Genomic DNA, 22,176 nt, shown 5'->3' with positions numbered 1-22,176 from the left:
AAGGATCTGGATAAGGTCTGTATGGAGGAGTGGGCCAAAATCCCTGCTGCAGTGTGTGAAAAACCTGGTCAAGAACTACAGGAAACGTAGTTTCTATAACAAATATTAAGTTCTGCTTTTCTGGTGTATCAAATACTTATGTCATGCAATAAAAATCATACAATGAGATTTTCTGGATTTTTGTTTTAGATTCCGTCTCTCACAGTTGAAGTGTACATATGATAAAAATTACAGACCTCTACGTGCTTTGTAAGTAGGAAAACTTTCAAAATCGGCAGTGTATCAAATACTTGTTCTCCCATAGGGAATAGGGCTCTGGTCTAAAGTAGTGCACTATATAGGGTTCTATGGGGCTCTGGTCTAAAGTAGTGCACTATATAGGGTTCTATAGGACTCTGGTCTAAAGTAGTGCACTATGTTGGGAATAGGGTTCTATAGGGCCCTGGTCTAAAGTAGTGTTCTATAGGGCCCTGGTCTAAAGTAGTGCACTATGTTGGGAATAGAGTAGTGCACTATATAGGGTTCCATATAGGAGTGAGACGGTGTCACATTTTAGTAAAAACACTGAAATGAATTGCCATTATGCATTTGTTTAAAAAAAAATCCATTGTAGGAAAACCTCAGATTGTCCTTTAGTGTCATCTGCCTCTTGTAACAACACTAGTCCATATTAGTGGAGCATCTTGACTGAGAAACTATCAGGATGGACCACTCTTTCTCCTAGCTCTATCCTAGTCCAGGGTCGTGTTCAGTAGAGCACACCGTAGCAAAACGTTTTGAAACTGAAAACAATGGGCGTTTCTTATTGGACAAGGCCAGATAGTCACTCCATGTCAGTTTTCTTCTGGTGTTAAATGAACATGACCCACCCAGGTAGTGAAAGTCTGTCACCAGTCTGGCAGACCTCACTTGGTAATAGATCCTCCAGTCCCTCCCTCCTCACTGACGAGCTCTGGCATCCCTCAGCCAGACAGAATCGCCATGACACTGTCGTCCGTTTGTAGAAGAAGTGATACAACACTGCGGCTGTGGAACAGAAGGACCGAGTTGGTTAAATGTCTCCACACATCACAAACCAACATGTTGTTTAGTCGGGTATTGGCATCATTAATAAAAGCAACCATTTTCCAGTGCTAATGCCGACGACGCGCCACAAAACTGACAACATGTTTGTTAACTAAGTATGCTTGTGTAAAGAAACAACCACTTATCAAGCCTCAAAAAAAGGTACAGCTGAATAAACCTAAGTGGTACTGAGAGCAGAGTGCAGGTCCAACCCAGAAGACAGAGAACCTGTAGGCCGTTTGTCCAGCTCAAACTGTGGACCATCTCAGGTTCTAGAGGAAACACCAAACATGGTCAATGTTTAGAACTACATGTATACACAACATGTATTATTTCTGATGAGAGTTAGAAACCTGTCACTCCTACGCCCCTCTCTCTCTCTCTCTGTGTGTGTCCGTACGTACCACTACCCAGCAGTGAAAGGAGATGCTGAGGGTGAGGTAGATGGAAGACAGCACCAGCAAGCCTTTAAACCTCTCCAGTAGCAGAGCGACCAGGCCGACCTGGAACACGGGCGTGTTGAGCATCATCAGCAGAATGATGATCACGTTGAACAGCGAGGCTATGTCCTGGATGCTGGAACACAGGTTATAAATCACAGTTAGGCCTAAACAACATTACAGTAATTATAAACAAAGGAAGACCTGGTTGTTATTGGGAAAGATTTTGGAACATTTTCAAAAACAACAAAAGAAAAATAACTAGCTATTAAGTTCAAAAACATTTGAATCATTAACAGGCTACAAAACCAATCATGTACGTACATGAACACCACTAGCTGGATGACAGGCACTGCCCTGAGCAGCTCACTGGAGGAGTTGACACACAGGTCAAAGGTCAGCAGACCCAGCTGGACCAGCGAGCAGTTGGTCTGGAGCATCTCTGGGTTAGGATGAACTTCTCTGGCCCTCGGCTGGGATGAACTTCAAAAGGCCCTCTGGCTTTTACTCTTTGGTTCCTCTCCGTCTTCGCTCCCCTGCCAGCCACAGGTATTTGACCTGTAGTGACACAGCCACTGTAGTGTCAATACCCCCACGACCCTCCTCTTTGATGGCCCTCACCTCCACGACCCTCCTCTTTGATGGCCTTCACCTCCACGACCCTCCTCTTTGATGGCCCTCACCTCCACGACCCTCCTCTTTGATGACCTTCACCTCCACGACCCTCCTCTTTGATGGCCCTCACCTCCACGACCCTCCTCTTTGATGACCTTCACCTCCACGACCCTCCTCTTTGATGGCCCTCACCTCCACGACCCTCCTCTTTGATGACCTTCACCTCCACGACCCTCCTCTTTGATGGCCCTCACCTCCACGACCCTCCTCTTTGATGGCCCTCACCTCCACGACCCTCCTCTTTGATGGCCCTCACCTCCACGACCCTCCTCTTTGATGGCCCTCACCTCCACGACCCTCCTCTTTGATGGCCCTCACCTCCACGACCCTCCTCTTTGATGGCCTTCACCTCCACGACCCTCCTCTTTGATGGCCCTCACCTCCATGACCCTCCTCTTTGATGGCCCTCACCTCCACGACCCTCCTCTTTGATGGCCCTCACCTCCACGACCCTCCTCTTTGATGACCTTCACCTCCACGACCCTCCTCTTTGATGACCTTCACCTCCACAACCCTCCTCTTTGATGACCTTCACCTCCACGACCCTTCTCTTTGATGACCTTCACCTCCACGACCCTCCTCTTTGATGACCTTCACCTCCACGACCCTCCTCTTTGATGACCTTCACCTCCACGACCCTTCTCTTTGATGGCCCTCACCTCCACGACCCTCCTCTTTGATGACCTTCACCTCCACAACCCTCCTCTTTGATGACCTTCACCTCCACGACCCTCCTCTTTGATGACCTTCACCTCCACGACCCTCCTCTTTGATGACCTTCACCTCCACGACCCTCCTCTTTGATGACCTTCACCTCCACGACCCTCCTCTTTGATGGCCCTCACCTCCACGACCCTCCTCTTTGATGATCTTCACCTCCACGACCCTCCTCTTTGATGATCTTCACCTCCACGACCCTCCTCTTTGATGATCTTCACCTCCACGACCCACCTCTTTGATGGCCACCTACCTCTCCACCTTGAACATGGTGAGTTTTTAGATGCGGATCTTCAGTTCAGATTAAAACATTTAATCCTACGCCTAGTATCAGTGTTCAGGAACACAGGCTGTGTTATTACCTCAGCATGTCAGTCCTGCTGGCAGCCCTACCGAACAGATTGAAATAGATCGTCATTTTGAGGTGAGAAACAAGGTTCTCTGCTTCATAAATGACTCCTGTTAAAGGTCACGTTGAGTCTCTCTAGTCTTCTCCTCTTGCTAGTCCTCCATGAAACAGAAGTACAGAGTAGTTAAATAGCAGTAGTACAACATTAGGATGCTTCAGCCCCAAGTCGCTGTCAACTTAATTATCTTCTGGAAAATGAGCCTGTCTTTGAGGAGATGACGAGGATAGTGCTACGGTAGTATTTCAGAGCTAATTATATATAAACGTACCATGATCCCTGCTGTCCTCCCATGCATCTGGTCAAGAGCCAAAGCAGTGTGTAACTTTGTGAGTAGTGAGCTAGCTAAATCTGTTCCACAGACAGACAGCCATGGAGAGGTCAGGGTAACGTTAGGGAATACAGGTCCCAAATGCCACCCTATTGCTTATGTAGGGCACTACTTTAGACCACGGCCCACAGGGCTCCAAATGTAGTGCCCTATACAGCGAGACATTTGGGATGCATCTTTTTTGTCCCCGATCGGCTGTAGTAGTTTCTTGGTACGCCAAACTGATTTTAGTTGGCTAGCAACAAGTCTTGTTCTTTACATCATCTAGGAAATCGAATCAAGCCAAGCGAGAGTCATTTGGGGTCCAAACAAACACTTAGCTGGCTAGCCACCATCCTCCAAGTTCTTACTAACAAGCGGGACACACTTTTAACGCCACTTCGATACGAAGTGATTTTCGTAGCAGGTTATGAAGGCATTTTCTCTAACCTTAACCTCAGTCTTACGCCTCGATCACACAGACAGCGTTATTCTGGTACACCAGAAGTACCTTCATTTCCAATAGAACTCTGCATTGCAGAGGCAGTGCGTTCTGTGTGGTGCATACCTTGGATTTATCGAATATATAAAAAAATATATTTACAAAAAATTCACCTTTAACTAGGCAAGGTTAAGAACAAATTTTTATTTTATAATGACGGCCTATCCCGGCCAAACCCTCGCATAACCCGGACAACGCTGGGCCAATTGTGTGCGCCGCACTATGGGACTTCCTATCACGGCCGGTTGTGATACAGTCCAGGATCGAACCAGGGTACGTAGTGACACCTCTAGCACTGAGATGCAGTGCCTTAGACCGCTGCACCACTCGGGAGCCAGCAATATGTGTGCATCAGTTTGTCTTCCCTGTCATCCTCCCCCCTTAGGGAGGGCGCATCAGTTTGTCTTCCCTGTCATCCTCCCCCCTTAGGGAGGGTGCATCAGTTTGTCTTCCCTGTCATCCTCCCCCCTTAGGGAGGGTGCATCAGTTCATCTTCCCTGTCATCCTCCCCCCTTAGGGAGGGTGCATCAGTTCATCTTCCCTGTCATCCTCCCCCCTTAGGGAGGGTGCATCAGTTCATCTTCCCTGTCATCCTCCCCCCTTAGGGAAGGTGTGTCAGTTTGTTTAATTTGTTTAACACTTTTTTTGGTTACTACATGATTCCATATGTGGTATTTCATAGTTTTGATGTCTTCACTATTATTCTACAATGTTAAAAAATAAAAAAATAAACTTGAATGAGTAGGTGTGTCCAAACTTTTGACTGGTACTGTATATACATACAAAGGTTTTGTAAAGGACGTTCACATCGTTTTATGCTCACTTCACTTGCTGTACGTTAGACTTTTATTTTGAAATTCGTTCAGAGTGAAAACGGGTGTTGAACTGTCATTGGCTAGAGGAAGTTGAACTGTCATTGGCTAGAGGAAGTCGATGTTGAACTGTGATCACTTCCTGTTTTCATTTTTTTTTTTTAAGCAATGGTCTGAAGTAGCAGCCAACGGATTTGATCTTGGTAAACCACCGAAATGTCTTCTAAACCCACTTGTCTAATTGTGGCCAGTGCAGCTGCACAAGGTAGGTCGTTAACACATTATGAACATGTCATTTCACCCACTTCTGTCGATATGAGCACGTCAATGTAGCGCTGCTGAAGGTAACCTCATGTCATGTGACGGACACAATGAGGCTTAATATTTTCAATGAACTAGATAGCTATTGCACCCATATTAGTCATGTTTGACAGTATCTTTTCTGTGTCAAAAAAGGGAAATATTACTAATTCGGGGGCTGTACTGTTATCCCGGATTGTTTGTTTGACACAATCATTATCATATTGTACAATAATCACCATGAATGGCTCATACTGCTGCTTTAGTGGCTAGCCTGCTGTCTCTCTCTCTCTCCTCTCATTAGGAGTGTCTGCTCAGTCGTTCCATCAAGCCTTCTGTCTCTGCAGTTCAGTGTTCAACCTGCAGACCGCTACACCAGGGGTAAGATACACACAGAGATACACACGCACACAGAAAAACACACACACACCAACAAAAAAAACACACACACGATGTTGGCGTCTTGTCATTTCCAGGGCAAGCCCATAGATTTTGTCGGGGTGGATGAAACCACGGCCAGATGGATCCAAGACTTCAGCCAAAAGTCTTTTGCAACCCCAGCCAAGCTGGAGTCAATAGACGGTAAGATTATAGTACGAGTAGACCGTAAGATTATAGTATCAGTAGACGGTAAGATTACAGTATGAGTAGACGGTAAGATTACAGTATGAGTAGACGGTAAGATTACAGTATGAGTAGACGGTAAGATTACAGTATGAGTAGACGGTAAGATTACAGTATGAGTAGACGGTAAGATTACAGTATGAGTAGACGGTAAGATTACAGTATGTCACCTTTGTGTATTTCTCTGCCACATTCATATCCAAAATCTATCAATTGTTACACAGTAATTGAGAGGTCAGTTATTTGACTGTTAAGATACAAATGGAAATAATTGGCGTAATACTTTGCTGAAGGTCACGTGATGATGTCATGACTGATGTCATGATGATGTCATGATGATGTCCCCTGTATTCCAGGTGCTCGGTACCAAGCTCTGCTGATTCCAGACTGTCCTGGGGCGCTCACTGACCTGGCACACAGTGGCTCTCTGGCACGCATCCTCGCGCACTTCACCTCACAGCAGAGTCAGTACCCTACCCTGTGCTCTATCCCCTAGTCTCTAGTGTAGATCTCTACAGGACAGATCCATCGGCACAGATTAGGTCTCTATTTAATCCCCTAAAGCCCAATACAAATGTAAAGGTCCTGTAGAGTTGACACACAGGTCATAGGTCAGCTGGACCAGCGAGTAGTGCTCCTGCATTCATGGTAAACATTATGTATATGTCGGCTCAATCAGAAATTACCTTTTTTAATTTCTATCGCACAGCGATCCAGATCCAACAGAGGCCTCAGCTAAATCTTGGGACTCAAAAAAGTTTAAGAAACTAATATTGTGAAACATTGTTGCGAGATGTTGTTTTACATGACACGACCATGTCTGACCCTACCAGAGGCGGTGTGCGCTATAGGACAAGGGGTATCTGGTCTGTGCTGCGCCATAGTAGAAGGACAGAAGTGGATCTTCACAGGCTACAGTCTCACTGGGGTTAGTCTAACACCACATTCCAAATTCATGAAAGCCAATAATATACCTGATTTGCAAGAAAAGATATGGTTACTCGTTTCATACAACTTCCATTCTCCCGGTTGTGTTATTTCCCAGCCGTCTGTGTTTGAGTTGGTGAGGAGCCCAGACTTTGCCAACCTGCCTCTGATCGTGGAGGACTTTGTCAAGGACAGCGGAGGATCGTACACCGGTGAGTGTGGAGGGAGATAACTGGTATTTTTGTTGCAGGAGTTCTACAGTGCAGACGATTTGGGCAAATACTTATACAACACATTTTCCAAAAAGTTGTAGCATTAGTCACGTAAACACAGAAATAAACAAATGGCACATTGGATTCCTAATTTTAAAAATAAGTGGTTATTTTCTTACCGAGGAGACAAAGTTAAATAAATTACTACCATAAATGTTACATACAAATCTAGGGTTGCAAAATTCTGGTAACTTTCCCCCAAAATCCCAGTTGAAACAGTCCCAGAATCTGGAAGCAATACATCCAGAATACTACAACCCAGAATCTGGAAGCAATACATCCAGAATACTACAACCCAGAATCTGGAAGCAATACATCCAGAATACTACAACCCAGAATCTGGAAGCAATACATCCAGGATAATACAACCCAGAATCTGGAAGCAATACATCCAGAATAATACAACCCAGAATCTGGAAGCAATACATCCAGAATAATACAACCCAGAATCTGGAAGCAATACATCCAGAATACTACAACCCAGAATCTGGAAGCAATACATCCAGAATACTACAACCTAGAATTTCTGGGAAACCTGTTTTTTTTGTGTGAGTGGAATTGCCACCCTATCAGTAGATCATATTGATTGGCTTCCTGCCTTGTTCAACACTACTTCAGAATGTGCAGAGATCTGATTTGGTCTCATGTCTCTACACGAGGAAGTCATGTTTAACACGGCAGGAAGCCAGGAACCCAATCAATATGACTGACGTGGATGTTCAGTTTTGTGTCTCAAGCAACAACAGCAAAAAAATGTAACCTGACGTATTTCTATCGCTGTTGTTTTCCCAGCTAGTCAGGAGGACGCCGTGCATGTAGTGATCGACAGACACCTGGTGACCGGACAGAACATCCTGTCTACGTCAGTCGCTGTCAATAACCTCATCCTGCTCTGTAATGGAAAGTAACATGTCTTCAGTTCTGCTACGTGGGGACCAAGCTAAAAAGCCTTGGGCCGGGATTCAATCCGATCATGCTTTGACGGCCATGCGCCATTTTTAAAAAGGTAATCAGCCATTGAATCGACAAATGCAGCGTTTATCATGAATGCGTGGGAATGCGTTGCCTTTTAAGGAGCTACTGCCTTTGAAAAGCAACGAATCCATTTGGAAAATGGCCAATTTGGCGTCGATATGAGTTAGAAACCGTTGTTCTACTGTCAAAATTGACAAAGTGTAAATCGGATAATTTTGGTCATAAAGTGGGTCTCGTCTAAAATGAAGTTTGGAACATCTGTGCGTCACAATGGGTAAATGAAGGTTGGGTTTTGATTTGACGATGTCTATTTACTCACTGACATGGGGCGAACAGCTGCTGTGATTCCTCTCTATCCAATAGAAAAAACTGTGACTGACCTGCCCAGCAGCTCCAAGACAAGTCGCACATTTTTTTTTTTTAACCTGAGAAATACTGCACCAAACACCTTTTTAGATGTAAAATTACACAACTATAACATCCTCGACAAAAACGTCTACATTTTTTCCCGATTTATTGAGTTATCTTAGATTCACTCTATTTTCAGGAAGTGAAATAGGCTTTGTGGGGGACAAACAGCATTAACTAAACCTCGGAGTCGGTCAGGAAACACACCCCCAAAACTGAAATCTGTTTCTCTAATAAGCAACAGAAAAACACGTGCCAATCGGCTGCTTCCGTGGCTCTTTTAAAAAGGTGCGTTGCCCACAAAGATCGGATTTAATCCCAGCCTTATTTTGACATGAACAGGATATGATTGATATGATTTAACAGGGCTCATCAGAGTACACATACAGTAAAATAAAAACTGAACCTTTCAACTACACGTGTCGCAGGCAACATCTCAAAGTAGAGCTCCTTTACATTTAGTGCTATCAAGGACAAATATAAAGGTTCTGGGTACAGGGCATTTAGTAAGATATGAGGACATGCTGTACAACTCCTGTCTTATGTACTGTACACCAGAGTTGGTGCAATTCCATTTCAGAAAGTAAACCAAATTACAATTAGATTCCAATTCTACCTTTTATTGAAGAGAATTGGAATTTCAGTGCTCAACCTGAATGGAATTGAGGCCAACCCTGCAGTCTACTACAGCAGAGGTTTGTAGTACGAGTAGCCCCCCCCCCCCCCACCCCACACACACACGTCAAGCCTAGTTCAGCAGCCACCGGTGAGGTATTAGAAAAAGTATCACTGTATGTATGTAGATTTCTATTGTCGATTTCCATTTGTATATTAAAAACAACACTGAACAATGTACCTTTTTATTTCATGTCAAAGAAACATTCCTGCAGTTCTTAAAAATGGTAGAAGCAGCCGTTGAACCGTTTTTCATCTGGATAGTTCCATTTAAAAACATGAACACCTTGTGTGTGACATATCCCATAATAACCCTGTCACCAACCTCCAGTTGAAGAACTGCTTTGATGGATGATTTTACTCTGCTCCTGCCACGTTGGCAGCTTCAAGTTCCTTAGTTCAGTTTGAGTGTCACTCCACATACAACTTCGTCTCCAATGATCTTCCTGAGATAAGACACGTCCCTCATTCATAAAAAAAAAAAAAGTTGTAGAATCCTCATGCTTGGTTGGTGCTCAGCAAATATTACCATTAACTATATACCATTTGCACATATGGTACTGGTTTATCGATGCGCTAACAAAGAACGGAGCTCGAAGTCTCTTACTCTGATTGGCTCATAACAGGTCATAGAAATAGTCCAGCCCTTGGCCCAGTTCCCACATGGAGATTCCTGTACCTAACTCAGTGGCTAAAGAGATACGCTGATGGAGAGACTAGAAGGAGGGAGAGAGAAAGAGAGAGAGAAAGAGAGGGCAATACATTTATAAGGATCTGTGTTTCTGGAAAATGTTGTTTGATCATGAATCAAATCAACGTAACTTAAATCTGGTGATACTCTTGTTTTGTGTATCTATCTGGCTATTTTGAGAATCATCTGCACAGCATCCAGACCCCTGGACTTTATCCACAGTTTGTTACATCCTCATTCTAAAATTAAGCAAATGTATTAAACATAACAGAAATACCTTATTTACATAAGTATTCAGACCCTTTGCTATGAGACCCCGAAATTGAGCTCAGGTGCATCCTGTTTCCATTGATCATCCTTGAGACGTTTCTACAACTTGATAGGAGTCCACCTGTGGTAAATTCAATTGATTGGACATGATTTGGAAAGGCACGCACCAGTCTATAAAACCAAGCCATGAGGTTGAAGGAATTATCTGTGGAGCGCCGAGACAGAATGGTATCGAGCATTGAAGGTCCCCAAGAGCACAGTGGCCTCCATCATTCTTAAATGGAAGAAGTTTGGAACCACCAAGACTCTTCCTAGAGCTGGCAAACCTGAGCAATCGGGGGAGAAGGACCTTGGACAGGGAAGTGACCAAGAACCCAATGGTCACTCTGACAGAGCTCCAGAGTTCCTCTGTGGAGATGATTGTCCTTCTGGAAGGTTCTCCCATCTCTGCAGCACTCCACCAATCAGGCCTTTACGGTAGTGTCTAGACAAAAGCCACTCCTCAGTAAAAAGGCACCAAAGGACTCTCAGACCATGAGAAACAAGATCCTCTGTTCTGAAGAAACCAAGATTGAACTATTTGGCCTGAATGCCAAGTGTCACGTCTGGAGGAAACCAGGCACCGCTCATCACCTGGCCAATACCATCCCTACGGTGAAGCATGGTGGTGGCAACATGTTTTTCAGCAGCAGGGACTGGGAGACTAGTCAGGCTTAACGTACAGAGATCCTTGATGAGAGCCCGCTTGGAGTTTGCCAAAAGCATCTAAAGGACCCTCAGACTATCCCTACGGTGAAGCATAGTGGTGGCAGCATCACACTGTGGGGATGTTTTTCAGCGGCAGAGACTGGCAGACCAGTCAGGATCGAGGCAAAGATGAACGGAGCAAAGTACAGAGAGATCCTTGATGAAAACCTGCTCCAGAGCTCTCAGGACCTCAGACTGGGGCGAAGGTTCACCTTCCAACAGGACAACAACCCTAAGCACACAGCCAAGACAATGCCGAAGTGGCTTCGGGACAAGTCTCAATGTCCTTGAGTGGCACAGCCAGAGCCCAGACTTGAACCCAATCGAACATCTCTGGAGAGACCTGAAAATAACTGTGCAGCAACGCTCCCCATCCAACCTGACAGAGCTTGAGAGAATCTGCAGAGAAGAATGGGAGAAACTCCCCAAATACAGGTGTGCAAGTACTGAGTAAAGGGTCTGAATACTTATGTAAATTTGTTTCAATTTTTTAAATATAAATCTGCTAAAATGTATAAAAACCAGTTTTTGCTTTGTCATTATGGGGTATATTGAGGGGAAATCAATTTTAGAAGAAGGCTGTAACGTAACAAAATGTGAAAATGTGAAGTTGTCTGATGTATTCTGTACATCAAAAGGTCATACCTTCAGAGTTGGGTAATAGACCACATGCTTGACTCCATTGCTCCTAGAATGTGGAACACAAATCAAGTGAGTTATTGTGGTGTGATGATTCTGACAAGACGAGCCCCATTTCTTCACAAAAACAGTAAATAAATGAGTGCTGAATGGAAACTGCATTTCACCTAATCTAGAAATGATCGTTCTTTTAATTGACATAATATGAAGTTAAAGAATACCATAATCTGGTAGACTGTCCCTCTAATACCATAATCTAGGAGACTAACTGTCCTTCTAATACCATAATCTAGGAGACTAACTGTCCTTCTAATACCATAATCTGGTAGACTAACTGTCCCTCTAATACCATAATCTGGTAGACTAACTGTCCCTCTAATACCATAATCTGGTAGACTAACTGTCCCTCTAATACCATAATCTGGTAGACTAACTGTCCTTCTAATACCATAATCTAGGAGACTAACTGTCCTTCTAATACCATAATCTGGTAGACTAACTGTCCCTCTAATACCATAATCTGGTAGACTAACTGTCCCTCTAATACCATAATCTGGTAGACTAACTGTCCCTCTAATACCATAATCTGGTAGACTAACTGTCCTTCTAATACCATAATCTAGGAGACTAACTGTCCTTCTAATACCATAATCTAGGAGACTAACTGTCCTTCTAATACCATAATCTGGTAGACTAACTGTCCCTCTAATACCATAATCTGGTAGACTAACTGTCCTTCTAATACCATAATCTGGTAGACTAACTGTCCTTCTAATACCATAATCTAGGAGACTAACTGTCCTTCTAATACCATAATCTGGTAGACTAACTGTCCCTCTAATACCATAATCTGGTAGACTAACTGTCCCTCTAATACCATAATCTGGTAGACTAACTGTCCCTCTAATACCATAATCTGGTAGACTAACTGTCCTTCTAATACCATAATCTAGGAGACTAACTGTCCTTCTAATACCATAATCTAGGAGACTAACTGTCCTTCTAATACCATAATCTGGTAGACTAACTGTCCCTCTAATACCATAATCTGGTAGACTAACTGTCCTTCTAATACCATAATCTGGTAGACTAACTGTCCTTCTAATACCATAATCTAGGAGACTAACTGTCCCTCTAATACCATAATCTGGTAGACTAACTGTCCTTCTAATACCATAATCTAGGAGACTAACTGTCCCTCTAATACCATAATCTGGTAGACTAACTGTCCTTCTAATACCATAATCTAGGAGACTAACTGTCCTTCTAATACCATAATCTGGTAGACTAACTGTCCCTCTAATACCATAATCTGGTAGACTAACTGTCCTTCTAATACCATAATCTGGTAGACTAACTGTCCTTCTAATACCATAATCTAGGAGACTAACTGTCCCTCTAATACCATAATCTGGTAGACTAACTGTCCTTCTAATACCATAATCTAGGAGACTAACTGTCCCTCTAATACCATAATCTGGTAGACTAACTGTCCTTCTAATACCATAATCTAGGAGACGAACTGTCCCTCTAATACCATAATCTGGTAGACTAACTGTCCTTCTAATACCATAATCTGGTAGACTAACTGTCCTTCTAATACCATAATCTAGGAGACTAACTGTCCTTATAATACCATAATCTGGTAGACTAACTGTCCATCTAATACCATAATCTGGTAGACTAACTGTCCTTCTAATACCATAATCTGGTAGACTAACTGTCCTTCTAATACCATAATCTAGGAGACTAACTGTCCTTCTAATACCATAATCTCGTAGACTAACTGTCCCTCTAATACCATAATCTGGTAGACTAACTGTCCTTCTAATACCATAATCTGGTAGACTAACTGTCCTTCTAATACCATAATCTGGTAGACTAACTGTCCCTCTAATACCATAATCTGGTAGACTAACTGTCCTTCTAATACCATAATCTAGGAGACTAACTGTCCTTCTAATACCATAATCTGGTAGACTAACTGTCCTTCTAATACCATAATCTGGTAGACTAACTGTCCTTCTAATACCATAATCTGGTAGACTAACTGTCCTTCTAATACCATAATCTGGTAGACTAACTGTCCTTCTAATACCATAATCTAGGAGACTAACTGTCCTTCTAATACCATAATCTGGTAGACTAACTGTCCTTCTAATACCATAATCTAGGAGACTAACTGTCCTTCTAATACCATAATCTGGTAGACTAACTGTCCCTCTAATACCATAATCTGGTAGACTAACTGTCCTAATACCATAATCTAGGAGACTAACTGTCCTTCTAATACCATAATCTAGGAGACTAACTGTCCTTCTAATACCATAATCTGGTAGACTAACTGTCCTTCTAATACCATAATCTAGGAGACTAACTGTCCTTCTAATACCATAATCTGGTAGACTAACTGTCCTTCTAATACCATAATCTAGGAGACTAACTGTCCTTCTAATACCATAATCTGGTAGACTAACTGTCCTTCTAATACCATAATCTAGGAGACTAACTGTCCCTCTAATACCATAATCTGGTAGACTAACTGTCCTTCTAATACCATAATCTGGTAGACTAACTGTCCCTCTAATACCATAATCTGGTAGACTAACTGTCCTTCTAATACCATAATCTGGTAGACTAACTGTCCCTCTAATACCATAATCTGGTAGACTAACTGTCCTTCTAATACCATAATCTAGGAGACTAACTGTCCCTCTAATACCATAATCTGGTAGACTAACTGTCCTTCTAATACCATAATCTGGTAGACTAACTGTCCCTCTAATACCATAATCTGGTAGACTAACTGTCCTTCTAATACCATAATCTGGTAGACTAACTGTCCCTCTAATACCATAATCTGGTAGACTAACTGTCCTTCTAATACCATAATCTAGGAGACTAACTGTCCTTCTAATACCATAATCTAGGAGACTAACTGTCCTTCTAATACCATAATCTGGTAGACTAACTGTCCTTCTAATACCATAATCTAGGAGACTAACTGTCCCTCTAATACCATAATCTGGTAGACTAACTGTCCTTCTAATACCATAATCTGGTAGACTAACTGTCCCTCTAATACCATAATTTAGGAGACTGTACCTCTTGTAGCTGAAGTAGTGCTCCTCAGCCTGTTCATCCCATAGTAGTCTAGGCTTCAGCTCCTTCAACAGCTCTATGAACCTTTACAGGAAACAAAGACAAAGAGAGAGGGTTGAAGGGGAACTGGAGGTGACACAGAGAAAGAGGGGGAGAGAGAGAGAGGGATGAAGGGAGACTGGAGGTGACACAGAGAGAGAGGGAGAGAGAGGGATGAAGGGAGACTGGAAGTGACACAGAGAGAGAGGGTTGAAGGGAGACTGGAAGTGACACAGAGAGAGGGTTGAAGGGGGACTGGAGGTGACACAGAGAGAGAGGGGGAGAGAGAGAGAGGGATGAAGGGAGACTGGAAGTGACACAGAGAGAGAGAGAGGGTTGAAGGGAGACTGGAAGTGACAGAGAGAGAGGGTTGAAGGGAGACTGGAGGTGACACAGAGAGAGAGGGTTGAAGGGAGACTGGAGGTGACACAGAGAGAGAGGGAGAGAGAGAGGGATGAAGGGAGACTGGAGGTGACACAGAGAGAGAGGGTTGAAGGGAGACTGGAGGTGACACAGAGAGAGAGAGGGTTGAAGGGGGACTGGAGGTGACAGAGAGAGGGAGAGAGAGAGGGATGAAGGGAGACGAAGTGACACAGAGAGAGAGAGGGTTGAAGGGAGACTGGAGGTGACACAGAGAGAGAGAGGGTTGAAGGGAGACTGGAGGTGACAGAGAGAGAGAGAGAGAGGGTTGAAGGGAGACTGGAGGTGACACAGAGAGAGGGTTGAAGGGAGACTGGAAGTGACACAGAGAGAGAGGGTTGAAGGGAGACTGGAAGTGACACAGAGAGTGAGGGTTGAAGGGAGACTGGAAGTGACACAGAGAGAGAGGGTTGAAGGGAGACGAAGTGACACAGAGAGAGAGGGTTGAAGGGAGACTGGAGGTGACACAGAGAGAGAGAGGGTTGAAGGGAGACTGGAGGTGACACAGAGAGAGAGGGTTGAAGGGAGACTGGAGGTGACAGAGAGAGAGAGGGTTGAAGGGAGACTGGAGGTGACAGAGAGAGAGAGGGTTGAAGGGAGACTGGAGGTGACACAGAGAGAGGGTTGAAGGGAGACGAAGTGACACAGAGAGAGAGAGGGTTGAAGGGAGACGAAGTGACAGAGAGAGAGAGGGTTGAAGGGAGACGAAGTGACACAGAGAGAGAGAGGGTTGAAGGGAGACGAAGTGACACAGAGAGAGAGGGGGTTGAAGGGAGACTGGAGGTGACACAGAGAGAGAGGGTTGAAGGGAGACGAAGTGACAGAGAGAGAGAGGGTTGAAGGGAGACTGGAGGTGACACAGAGAGGGTTGAAGGGAGACTGGAGGTGACACAGAAGTGACAGAGAGAGAGAGGGTTGAAGGGAGACGAAGTGACACAGAGAGAGAGGGTTGAAGGGAGACTGGAGGTGACACAGAGAGAGAGGGTTGAAGGGAGACTGGAGGTGACACAGAGAGAGAGGGTTGAAGGGAGACTGGAGGTGACACAGAGAGAGAGGGTTGAAGGGAGACTGGAGGTGACACAGAGAGAGAGGGTTGAAGGGAGACTGGAGGTGACACAGAGAGAGAGGGTTGAAGGGAGACTGGAGGTGACACAGAGAGAGAGAGGGTTGAAGGGAGACTGGAGGTGACACAGAGAGAGAGAGGGTTGAAGGGAGACTGGAGGTGACACAGAGAGAGAGAGGGTTGAAGGGAGACTGGAGGTGACACAGAGAGAGAGGGTTGAAGGGAGACTGGAGGTGACACAGAAGTGACAGAGAGAGAGAGGGTTGAAGGGAGACTGGAGGTGACACAGAAGTGATAGAATCTTCTGTATAGATTACTACTAGTATAGAGTATTATTAGGAGTATCCTACCTGCCCCCCAGCAGTGGTTCAGCTCCGTAGGTGGAGAAGTCCAGTCCATATAGGTTGAGTCCCAGCAGTATCTTGTGTCTCCATTGGTTGTTGGGGGACAACTCTAGAACACATTCTCTCAGCCAGGGTAGAGGGGAGCTGGGGCCCGGTCTAGGAGGGAAGAGAGAACCTGATTTATTGATATACTAAGAACATGGGCGTTGCCTATAACATCAGTCAAAATGTTCAGTGATGGTCATTTTACCAATATATATATATATATATATATTTTTTTATAAAGGATATGATTGTTTCAGTGAGAAGGAAATCTTACCGTCCAGAGGAGAAGTCGTAGGTCATTAGACTGAATCCGTCCACTACAGGAGCTAACTGCTCAAACTGCTCCCTCCCGAACATCCCCGGCTGGCCTGAACTGATCACAACAGAAAGATTAAACTCCTCTCTCTCTGTCAGGATAAAACATGGTAGTAATTGTATTGCAGGGATTTTTCTGCGATTGAAATCCTTGAGCGGGCAGCCTTAGTATTTTTTACAGGATGCCTAAGTTAAAACAGTGTAGTGTATTTTCAGGATAGAAAAACACTTTCAGTGTAAATTAAAAAATACTAAAAGCAGATAAGGTAGAAAAGATCATCAGGAATGTAAGAAATTAAAACTCACACCTGTTGATGACCTGTTAAACTGCCACTATCAAATGTCTGGCAGTATTGAATGTTATGGTTAAAGTTTGAAGATTCAGAGACACTGTTAATGATCTGTGACCTTGTGTGATTCTAGAGCAGCTGTCGTCTTCCTACAAGCCTCTCTCACTGGTGTGATTCTAGAGCAGCTGTCGTCTTCCTACAAGCCTCTCTCACTGGGGTGATTCTAGAGCAGCTGTCGTCTTCCTACAAGCCTCTCTCACTGGTGTGATTCTAGAGCAGCTGTCGTCTTCCTACAAGCCTCTCTCACTGGTGTGATTCTAGAGCAGCTGTCGTCTTCCTACAAGCCTCTCTCACTGGTGTGATTCTAGAGCAGCTGTCGTCTTCCTACAAGCCTCTCTCACTGGGGTGATTCTAGAGCAGCTGTCGTCTTCCTACAAGCCTCTCTCACTGGTGTGATTCTAGAGCAGCTGTCGTCTTCCTACAAGCCTCTCTCACTGGTGTGATTCTAGAGCAGCTGTTGTCTTCCTACAAGCCTCTCTCACTGGTGTGATTCTAGAGCAGCTGTCGTCTTCCTACAAGCCTCTCTCACTGGTGTGATTCTAGAGCAGCTGTCGTCTTCCTACAAGCCTCTCTCACTGGTGTGATTCTAGAGCAGCTGATATTGTCTGTATGGTGCCAATAGCTAGCGTCACTAGGCGTTGTTTAGAGTTCCTACAGGATTTAGTGACATTGTTGACAGAACAGTGGTTCCTGGTAGTGGTTTTAAAGTCCTTCTCTAGTTATACAGTTTTCTATGTTCCCATACTGGAGGTTGTCTCCCTGTTGCAACCGAGTGATTTTTCATTGACTTCAACATCAACTGCTCTCCTTTTTACCTTAACAGACCTAGAGATTTTTTAAATATAATCTCATCTTTGAGAACTAACAATTACCCAAATAAAAGCTAGACATTCAAGAAGAATTGAAAATGACTAAAACAATGAATGTAACAGTATTGATTGTATTATGTTTGAGCAAAAGAACACAGCTTTAGTTAAGACAGAAAAGAAGGAAATGTGCTTTAAATTTGCAACATTTTCTCTCAGTGCCGTAGAGACATCTGTAGAATTGCAGAAAATTGGATTAAAATTACACAGCCCTGGTCTCTAAAATGTTCTCAAATTCAGACAGGCTTTTGTGTTTTAATGATCTGATAAAATAGTAAATCAATCATGTTGTGATATTTTTATGACATCTGTATCGCCTACCTTGTGACGGCTGGCGGAATGACCAGTACACAGTCCAGCTTCTTCTCCTTAAGAGCCTCACAGATGTGTGTAATCATGTGGACCAGCTCCCTGAATGGAATAGTGTTTACAGTCAATACAAACCAAGATTGTAAAAGTTGATTTTAAACTCTTCAGAGGGGTCATTACCATGACTACGACAGGTCACGGTGTCATGTAGTGGCTGTGTTACTCACACTCTCTTGTTCCCTCCCAGCTGACTCCACAGCTCCAGCGTATAGCCATCAAAGCCTTCTGTCTGCGAAGGCAGAACACAATTAGGCGTTTACAGTTGACATGTTAGTCGTTCAGTATACACTCCTATGATATAAACAGTGGAAGCCAACATCTGCAACAAACATTCACTTTGGGGTATACTACTATGTGAGAATATTTACCGTTAAAAAGAAACACATAACACATTCAACTTTTTTGGCAGTTGATAAACTGTTTTCAGTCTCACTTGCCAACTGATATGTGATATAAATGTACTATAATGCATTAGTATTATATTGTGAATTTAACTCCTTATATGCAGGCCCCATGGTCTAGTACCCCAGAGACCAGGGTTTGAGCCCCGTCTCCCCCTTTCCCATTTTGTCTCCCTCCTAGCTGTTTCTAATATCTGAATAAAGCATAAATGCTCCTCCTTACCTTAGCTACGTCCACCATCTCAGTCCCCAGCTCCTCGATCTCATCCTCACTGCCCAGAACACTCATATAGTCCTGGTACGACCAGACGTCAAATAACAGACGAGGAACTGAGCGAAAAGAAGAGAAGCATCAGATGACGAAGGCCCTGTGTTTGGTTATCATGTGACAGATTCTATCCTGTATTTTAAGCCTTATCCAGAAATAAGAATTACACCAAAACAGTTTTTGGACAGTTTGATGAAAAATTCAAGCATGTCACATGATTACCAAACACAGGGACCCTTTTTAGGACAAGAGACCAGGAGAGTTAGATCAGGAGGAGAGAGTGATCAGGAGGAGAGAGTGATCAGGAGGAGAGAGTGATCAGGAGGAGAGAGTGATCAGGAGGAGAGAGTGATCAGGAGGAGAGAGTGATCATTGGAACTGAATGTGACTGAATGATACCATAGTGAGGTCATCTGGAAGTATACTTCTTATTTAAATGGAAGCTGAGTTTAATACACTTACGCATTTTGATTTTTTTGTTTGCCTTCCGCACAGCTTTTACCCAACCTAGAAAAGAAGGAGAGTCTTTGAAAGACAACTTTCTATATTTGCCATATACTCCCTTAGTACACATGTCTGACTATCGCAACTCTGACAAGTCCTTAGTACACATGTCTTAGACATCACAACTTTGTCTGACAACATCACAACTTTGTCTGGCTTTAATCTGGTTAGTCTATGACAGATTACCTGGGTCATGATCGTGTAGACCAGTGATATGAAAGCTCTCTGGTCCTCTCCGTCTCAGCTGAAGCCACACTGGAGACACGGAGGTCAGCTTGGAACCGAACACCTTGGCAACATCGTAACCATGAGAGTTCCACTGGAGGAAGAGAAATAAAGCAGAAGGAAGTGAGAGGTTATATGAAGAATTGATTCAAAATGTATTCAAGGAGCCTGTTGATGAGATATAGCTCGTACACAACAGTAGTAAGAAGATAGTTACACTATTAAATACACAGACATGAAATAGTAATAGAAGGGTGATCAGAATCACCCAGATAAACACGTGGGTACCTGCAGGTAGCCTGGGTACCAGTCTGTATTGAGTTATCATGCCACTCCTTACCATGCCAAACATGGAGTACAAGGAGTGGAATATTAGTGAATCCGGTTCTGGATTCCAGGCTAACCTGCAGGCAGAAGATGGGCAACATTTCTGTAAAGGATAATGTGTCACTGTTGTTCAAAAGGTGACTGCAGCATTCAGTCTGGTTTAACCAGACTCTAAACCAACACACCAACCTGCTTTTGGAGACTTACACAGCGCCTGACTTAGACTGAAATAGGAGCCGGTACTGTTTATATTTAGGTGCAGGAACTCTGCAATACTTATAAGCTAATCATTTTTCTAAGAGGTGCAGGAACTCAGCTCCGGTGAGCTCCATCCCAAATCAAGCACTACACTTACAGGAGTTAGATACCCCAGTACGGGCCCTTGGAACGTGTGTTGAGTCACAGCCTGTTGGCAGTATCTCCTCTCCTCCTTTACGATGTCCTTCCACTGAGGGTCAGTAACGACCAGACCTCGCTCCAGCACCGACCGCTCTGCCTGGGACATCTGATATAATAATAAACCAACACAAGAAACAACTATTTGCATGTGTAGTTGTAAAACCAAACAAACTACAGTCTCCAAGGTTGGGGTCCATTTGAATTTGAAGGCTGTCAATTCAGGAAGTAAACTTAAATTCCAACTCAATCATTGAAAAATGGGCATCTATTTTCAATGATTTTCTCAATAACCTGAAAAAAAGGGCATCTATTTTCAATGATTTTCTCAATAACCTGAAAAAAAGGGCATCTATTTTCAATGATTTTCTCAATAACCTGAAAAAAAGGGCATCTATTTTCAATGATTTTCTCAATAACCTGAAGAAAAAAAACAGTACATCTATTTCTAAAGATGTTCAGTTTCTTGGATTTTAACTTCAAATCACTTCCTGAATTTGCTGCCTTCAACTACAATTGACCTCAACCCTGGTTGTCTTGTTGCCAGACTTGTGGAGCTGTGAGGAAGATACAGCAACTGTGGGTACTGGGATGAGACTAACTAAATGAACACTGACAATATATATAATGACTTCATTGTGGTCTATGTCCATTCTACAATACTGGTAATTTGCTGAAATCAGAACTGGGTACAGGGGGAATACAAAGTCCACACTTCCCCCCCATGGGCTGAGCCCTAGCGAGGACACTTAACTCCAGTGTCCATAGGCATAGCTCATTGAGCCCGTTACATACACTGGTTCCAGGATGCAAAATACTGATGCCACCACTCGTCCTCATCATAAAATCACCACTATCCTCCTCTTCCTCACCTCTGGCTCCTGTGTTTTGGAGTCCTTCTTCTTGGCATCAGTCCTGGACAGCGTAGCACTAACATAGCTGACCAACAGGGTAGACAGTATGGTGTGTAGCACAATGATTAACGTCGCTTCTACTCTCATCTCTCCTCTGAGTCAAGCTACACATAGACAGGAATGGGACCAATTGCTGCTCCTGCAGTTGGCTGCATCAACACGAACTGGAAAAAAAAACCTAGATTTCTAGCTACCCACTCAGATAATTACAAGTTCTAGCAAGTGTGATACAGGAAACTGTGTCGGAAGCATTTGCGAGTTCCGGCAAGAAGCACCCTGCCTGGCTAGAGTTACGGTGTTAATGTTGTCAAGTCAGCTGAACACCCAATGATGCATGGTGCCCACAGCCAATTCAACGTTTTGATATGAATTATAACCAGTGAGAAATCACGAATATACTAGTAATCTCACTCAACCCTACTCTTGAAGTTGCAGGTCCTTGTGGCTGTGTATACCATAGAGAATGATAGAGGCCTCTAGTAGCCAAAAGGCTATGTTAACATGTATTAGTATGGGCAGCGACATTGAGGGCTTCCACCATTTTAATGTGGTCAACTGGGTGGGACTTCCAACGTTATTGGCTGAACCATCCTGGTGACCCTGTTGGAGTCATGTCCAACAGGGTCATCAGGAAGAATAAGCCAATCAAGATGTTTTTTTTTTTTATTACATAAAAGCTTCAATATTCACAAACAGTGTCGTTAGCTAATCAACATGTATAAGATCTCCTCAGCCTGTGTTTACCAAAGACCTTATTTTTGGCATTTATCCC

The 22,176-nt window shown here is 43.7% G+C and overlaps 2 protein-coding genes and 1 long non-coding RNA gene across 4 annotated transcripts; 1 reads left to right on the top strand and 2 right to left on the bottom strand.

Annotated features, from left to right (window-relative positions):
* Window positions 1-459: 459 nt before the first annotated feature.
* Window positions 460-2,688, bottom strand: LOC110533945. Its single transcript, XR_002475065.2, has 3 exons — window positions 1,470-2,688; window positions 1,244-1,337; window positions 460-1,026 (listed from the first exon to the last, which is right to left on the bottom strand). It is a non-coding gene; the product is annotated as an uncharacterized LOC110533945 (long non-coding RNA).
* A 2,346-nt stretch (window positions 2,689-5,034) lies between these two features.
* Window positions 5,035-9,287, top strand: gatd1 (glutamine amidotransferase like class 1 domain containing 1). 2 transcript variants are annotated; one of them, XM_036961434.1, is made up of 7 exons: window positions 5,035-5,193; window positions 5,533-5,609; window positions 5,705-5,810; window positions 6,209-6,316; window positions 6,686-6,780; window positions 6,898-6,991; window positions 7,848-9,287. In XM_036961434.1, exons 1-7 carry the CDS (start codon window positions 5,145-5,147, stop codon window positions 7,868-7,870), a joined length of 552 nt encoding a protein of 183 aa, XP_036817329.1. In that variant the 5' UTR covers window positions 5,035-5,144; the 3' UTR covers window positions 7,871-9,287. The 2 variants fall into 2 exon arrangements, with proteins under 2 accessions (XP_036817329.1, XP_036817325.1); XM_036961430.1 differs by having other exon boundaries at window positions 7,844-9,287.
* On the bottom strand, window positions 9,281-21,927 carry chid1 (chitinase domain containing 1). Its single transcript, XM_036961423.1, has 12 exons — window positions 21,363-21,927; window positions 20,450-20,599; window positions 19,729-19,861; window positions 19,501-19,545; window positions 18,994-19,100; window positions 18,537-18,598; window positions 18,322-18,411; window positions 16,744-16,842; window positions 16,431-16,580; window positions 14,562-14,642; window positions 11,463-11,505; window positions 9,281-9,825 (listed from the first exon to the last, which is right to left on the bottom strand). Exons 1-12 carry the CDS (start codon window positions 21,489-21,491, stop codon window positions 9,727-9,729), a joined length of 1,188 nt encoding a protein of 395 aa, XP_036817318.1. The 5' UTR covers window positions 21,492-21,927; the 3' UTR covers window positions 9,281-9,726.
* Window positions 21,928-22,176: the final 249 nt, after the last annotated feature.

Source organism: Oncorhynchus mykiss, chromosome 2 (assembly GCF_013265735.2).
Source record: "Oncorhynchus mykiss isolate Arlee chromosome 2, USDA_OmykA_1.1, whole genome shotgun sequence".
Taxonomy (NCBI): Eukaryota; Metazoa; Chordata; class Actinopteri; order Salmoniformes; family Salmonidae; genus Oncorhynchus; species Oncorhynchus mykiss.
Note: the sequence above shows the minus strand (reverse complement) of the source record. Positions and strands in the feature narration are given on the sequence as shown.

Bases quoted from the DNA above. Each gene is read 5' to 3' on its own strand.
- gatd1 (XM_036961430.1), top strand. From the start codon at position 5,145: ATGTCTTCTAAACCCACTTGTCTAATTGTGGCCAGTGCAGCTGCACAA. The intron at 6,317-6,685 runs GTCAGTACCCTA...TGACCCTACCAG, and splicing joins GCACTTCACCTCACAGCAGA to AGGCGGTGTGCGCTATAGGA. The intron at 6,992-7,843 runs GTGAGTGTGGAG...TTGTTTTCCCAG, and splicing joins CAGCGGAGGATCGTACACCG to CTAGTCAGGAGGACGCCGTG.
- chid1 (XM_036961423.1), bottom strand. From the start codon at position 21,491: ATGAGAGTAGAAGCGACGTTAATCATTGTGCTACACACCATACTGTCT. The intron at 18,412-18,536 runs GTGAGTAACACA...TATTCCATTCAG, and splicing joins CTGGGAGGGAACAAGAGAGT to GGAGCTGGTCCACATGATTA. The intron at 9,826-11,462 runs GTATGACCTTTT...CCCTCCTTCTAG, and splicing joins TCTATTACCCAACTCTGAAG to TCTCTCCATCAGCGTATCTC.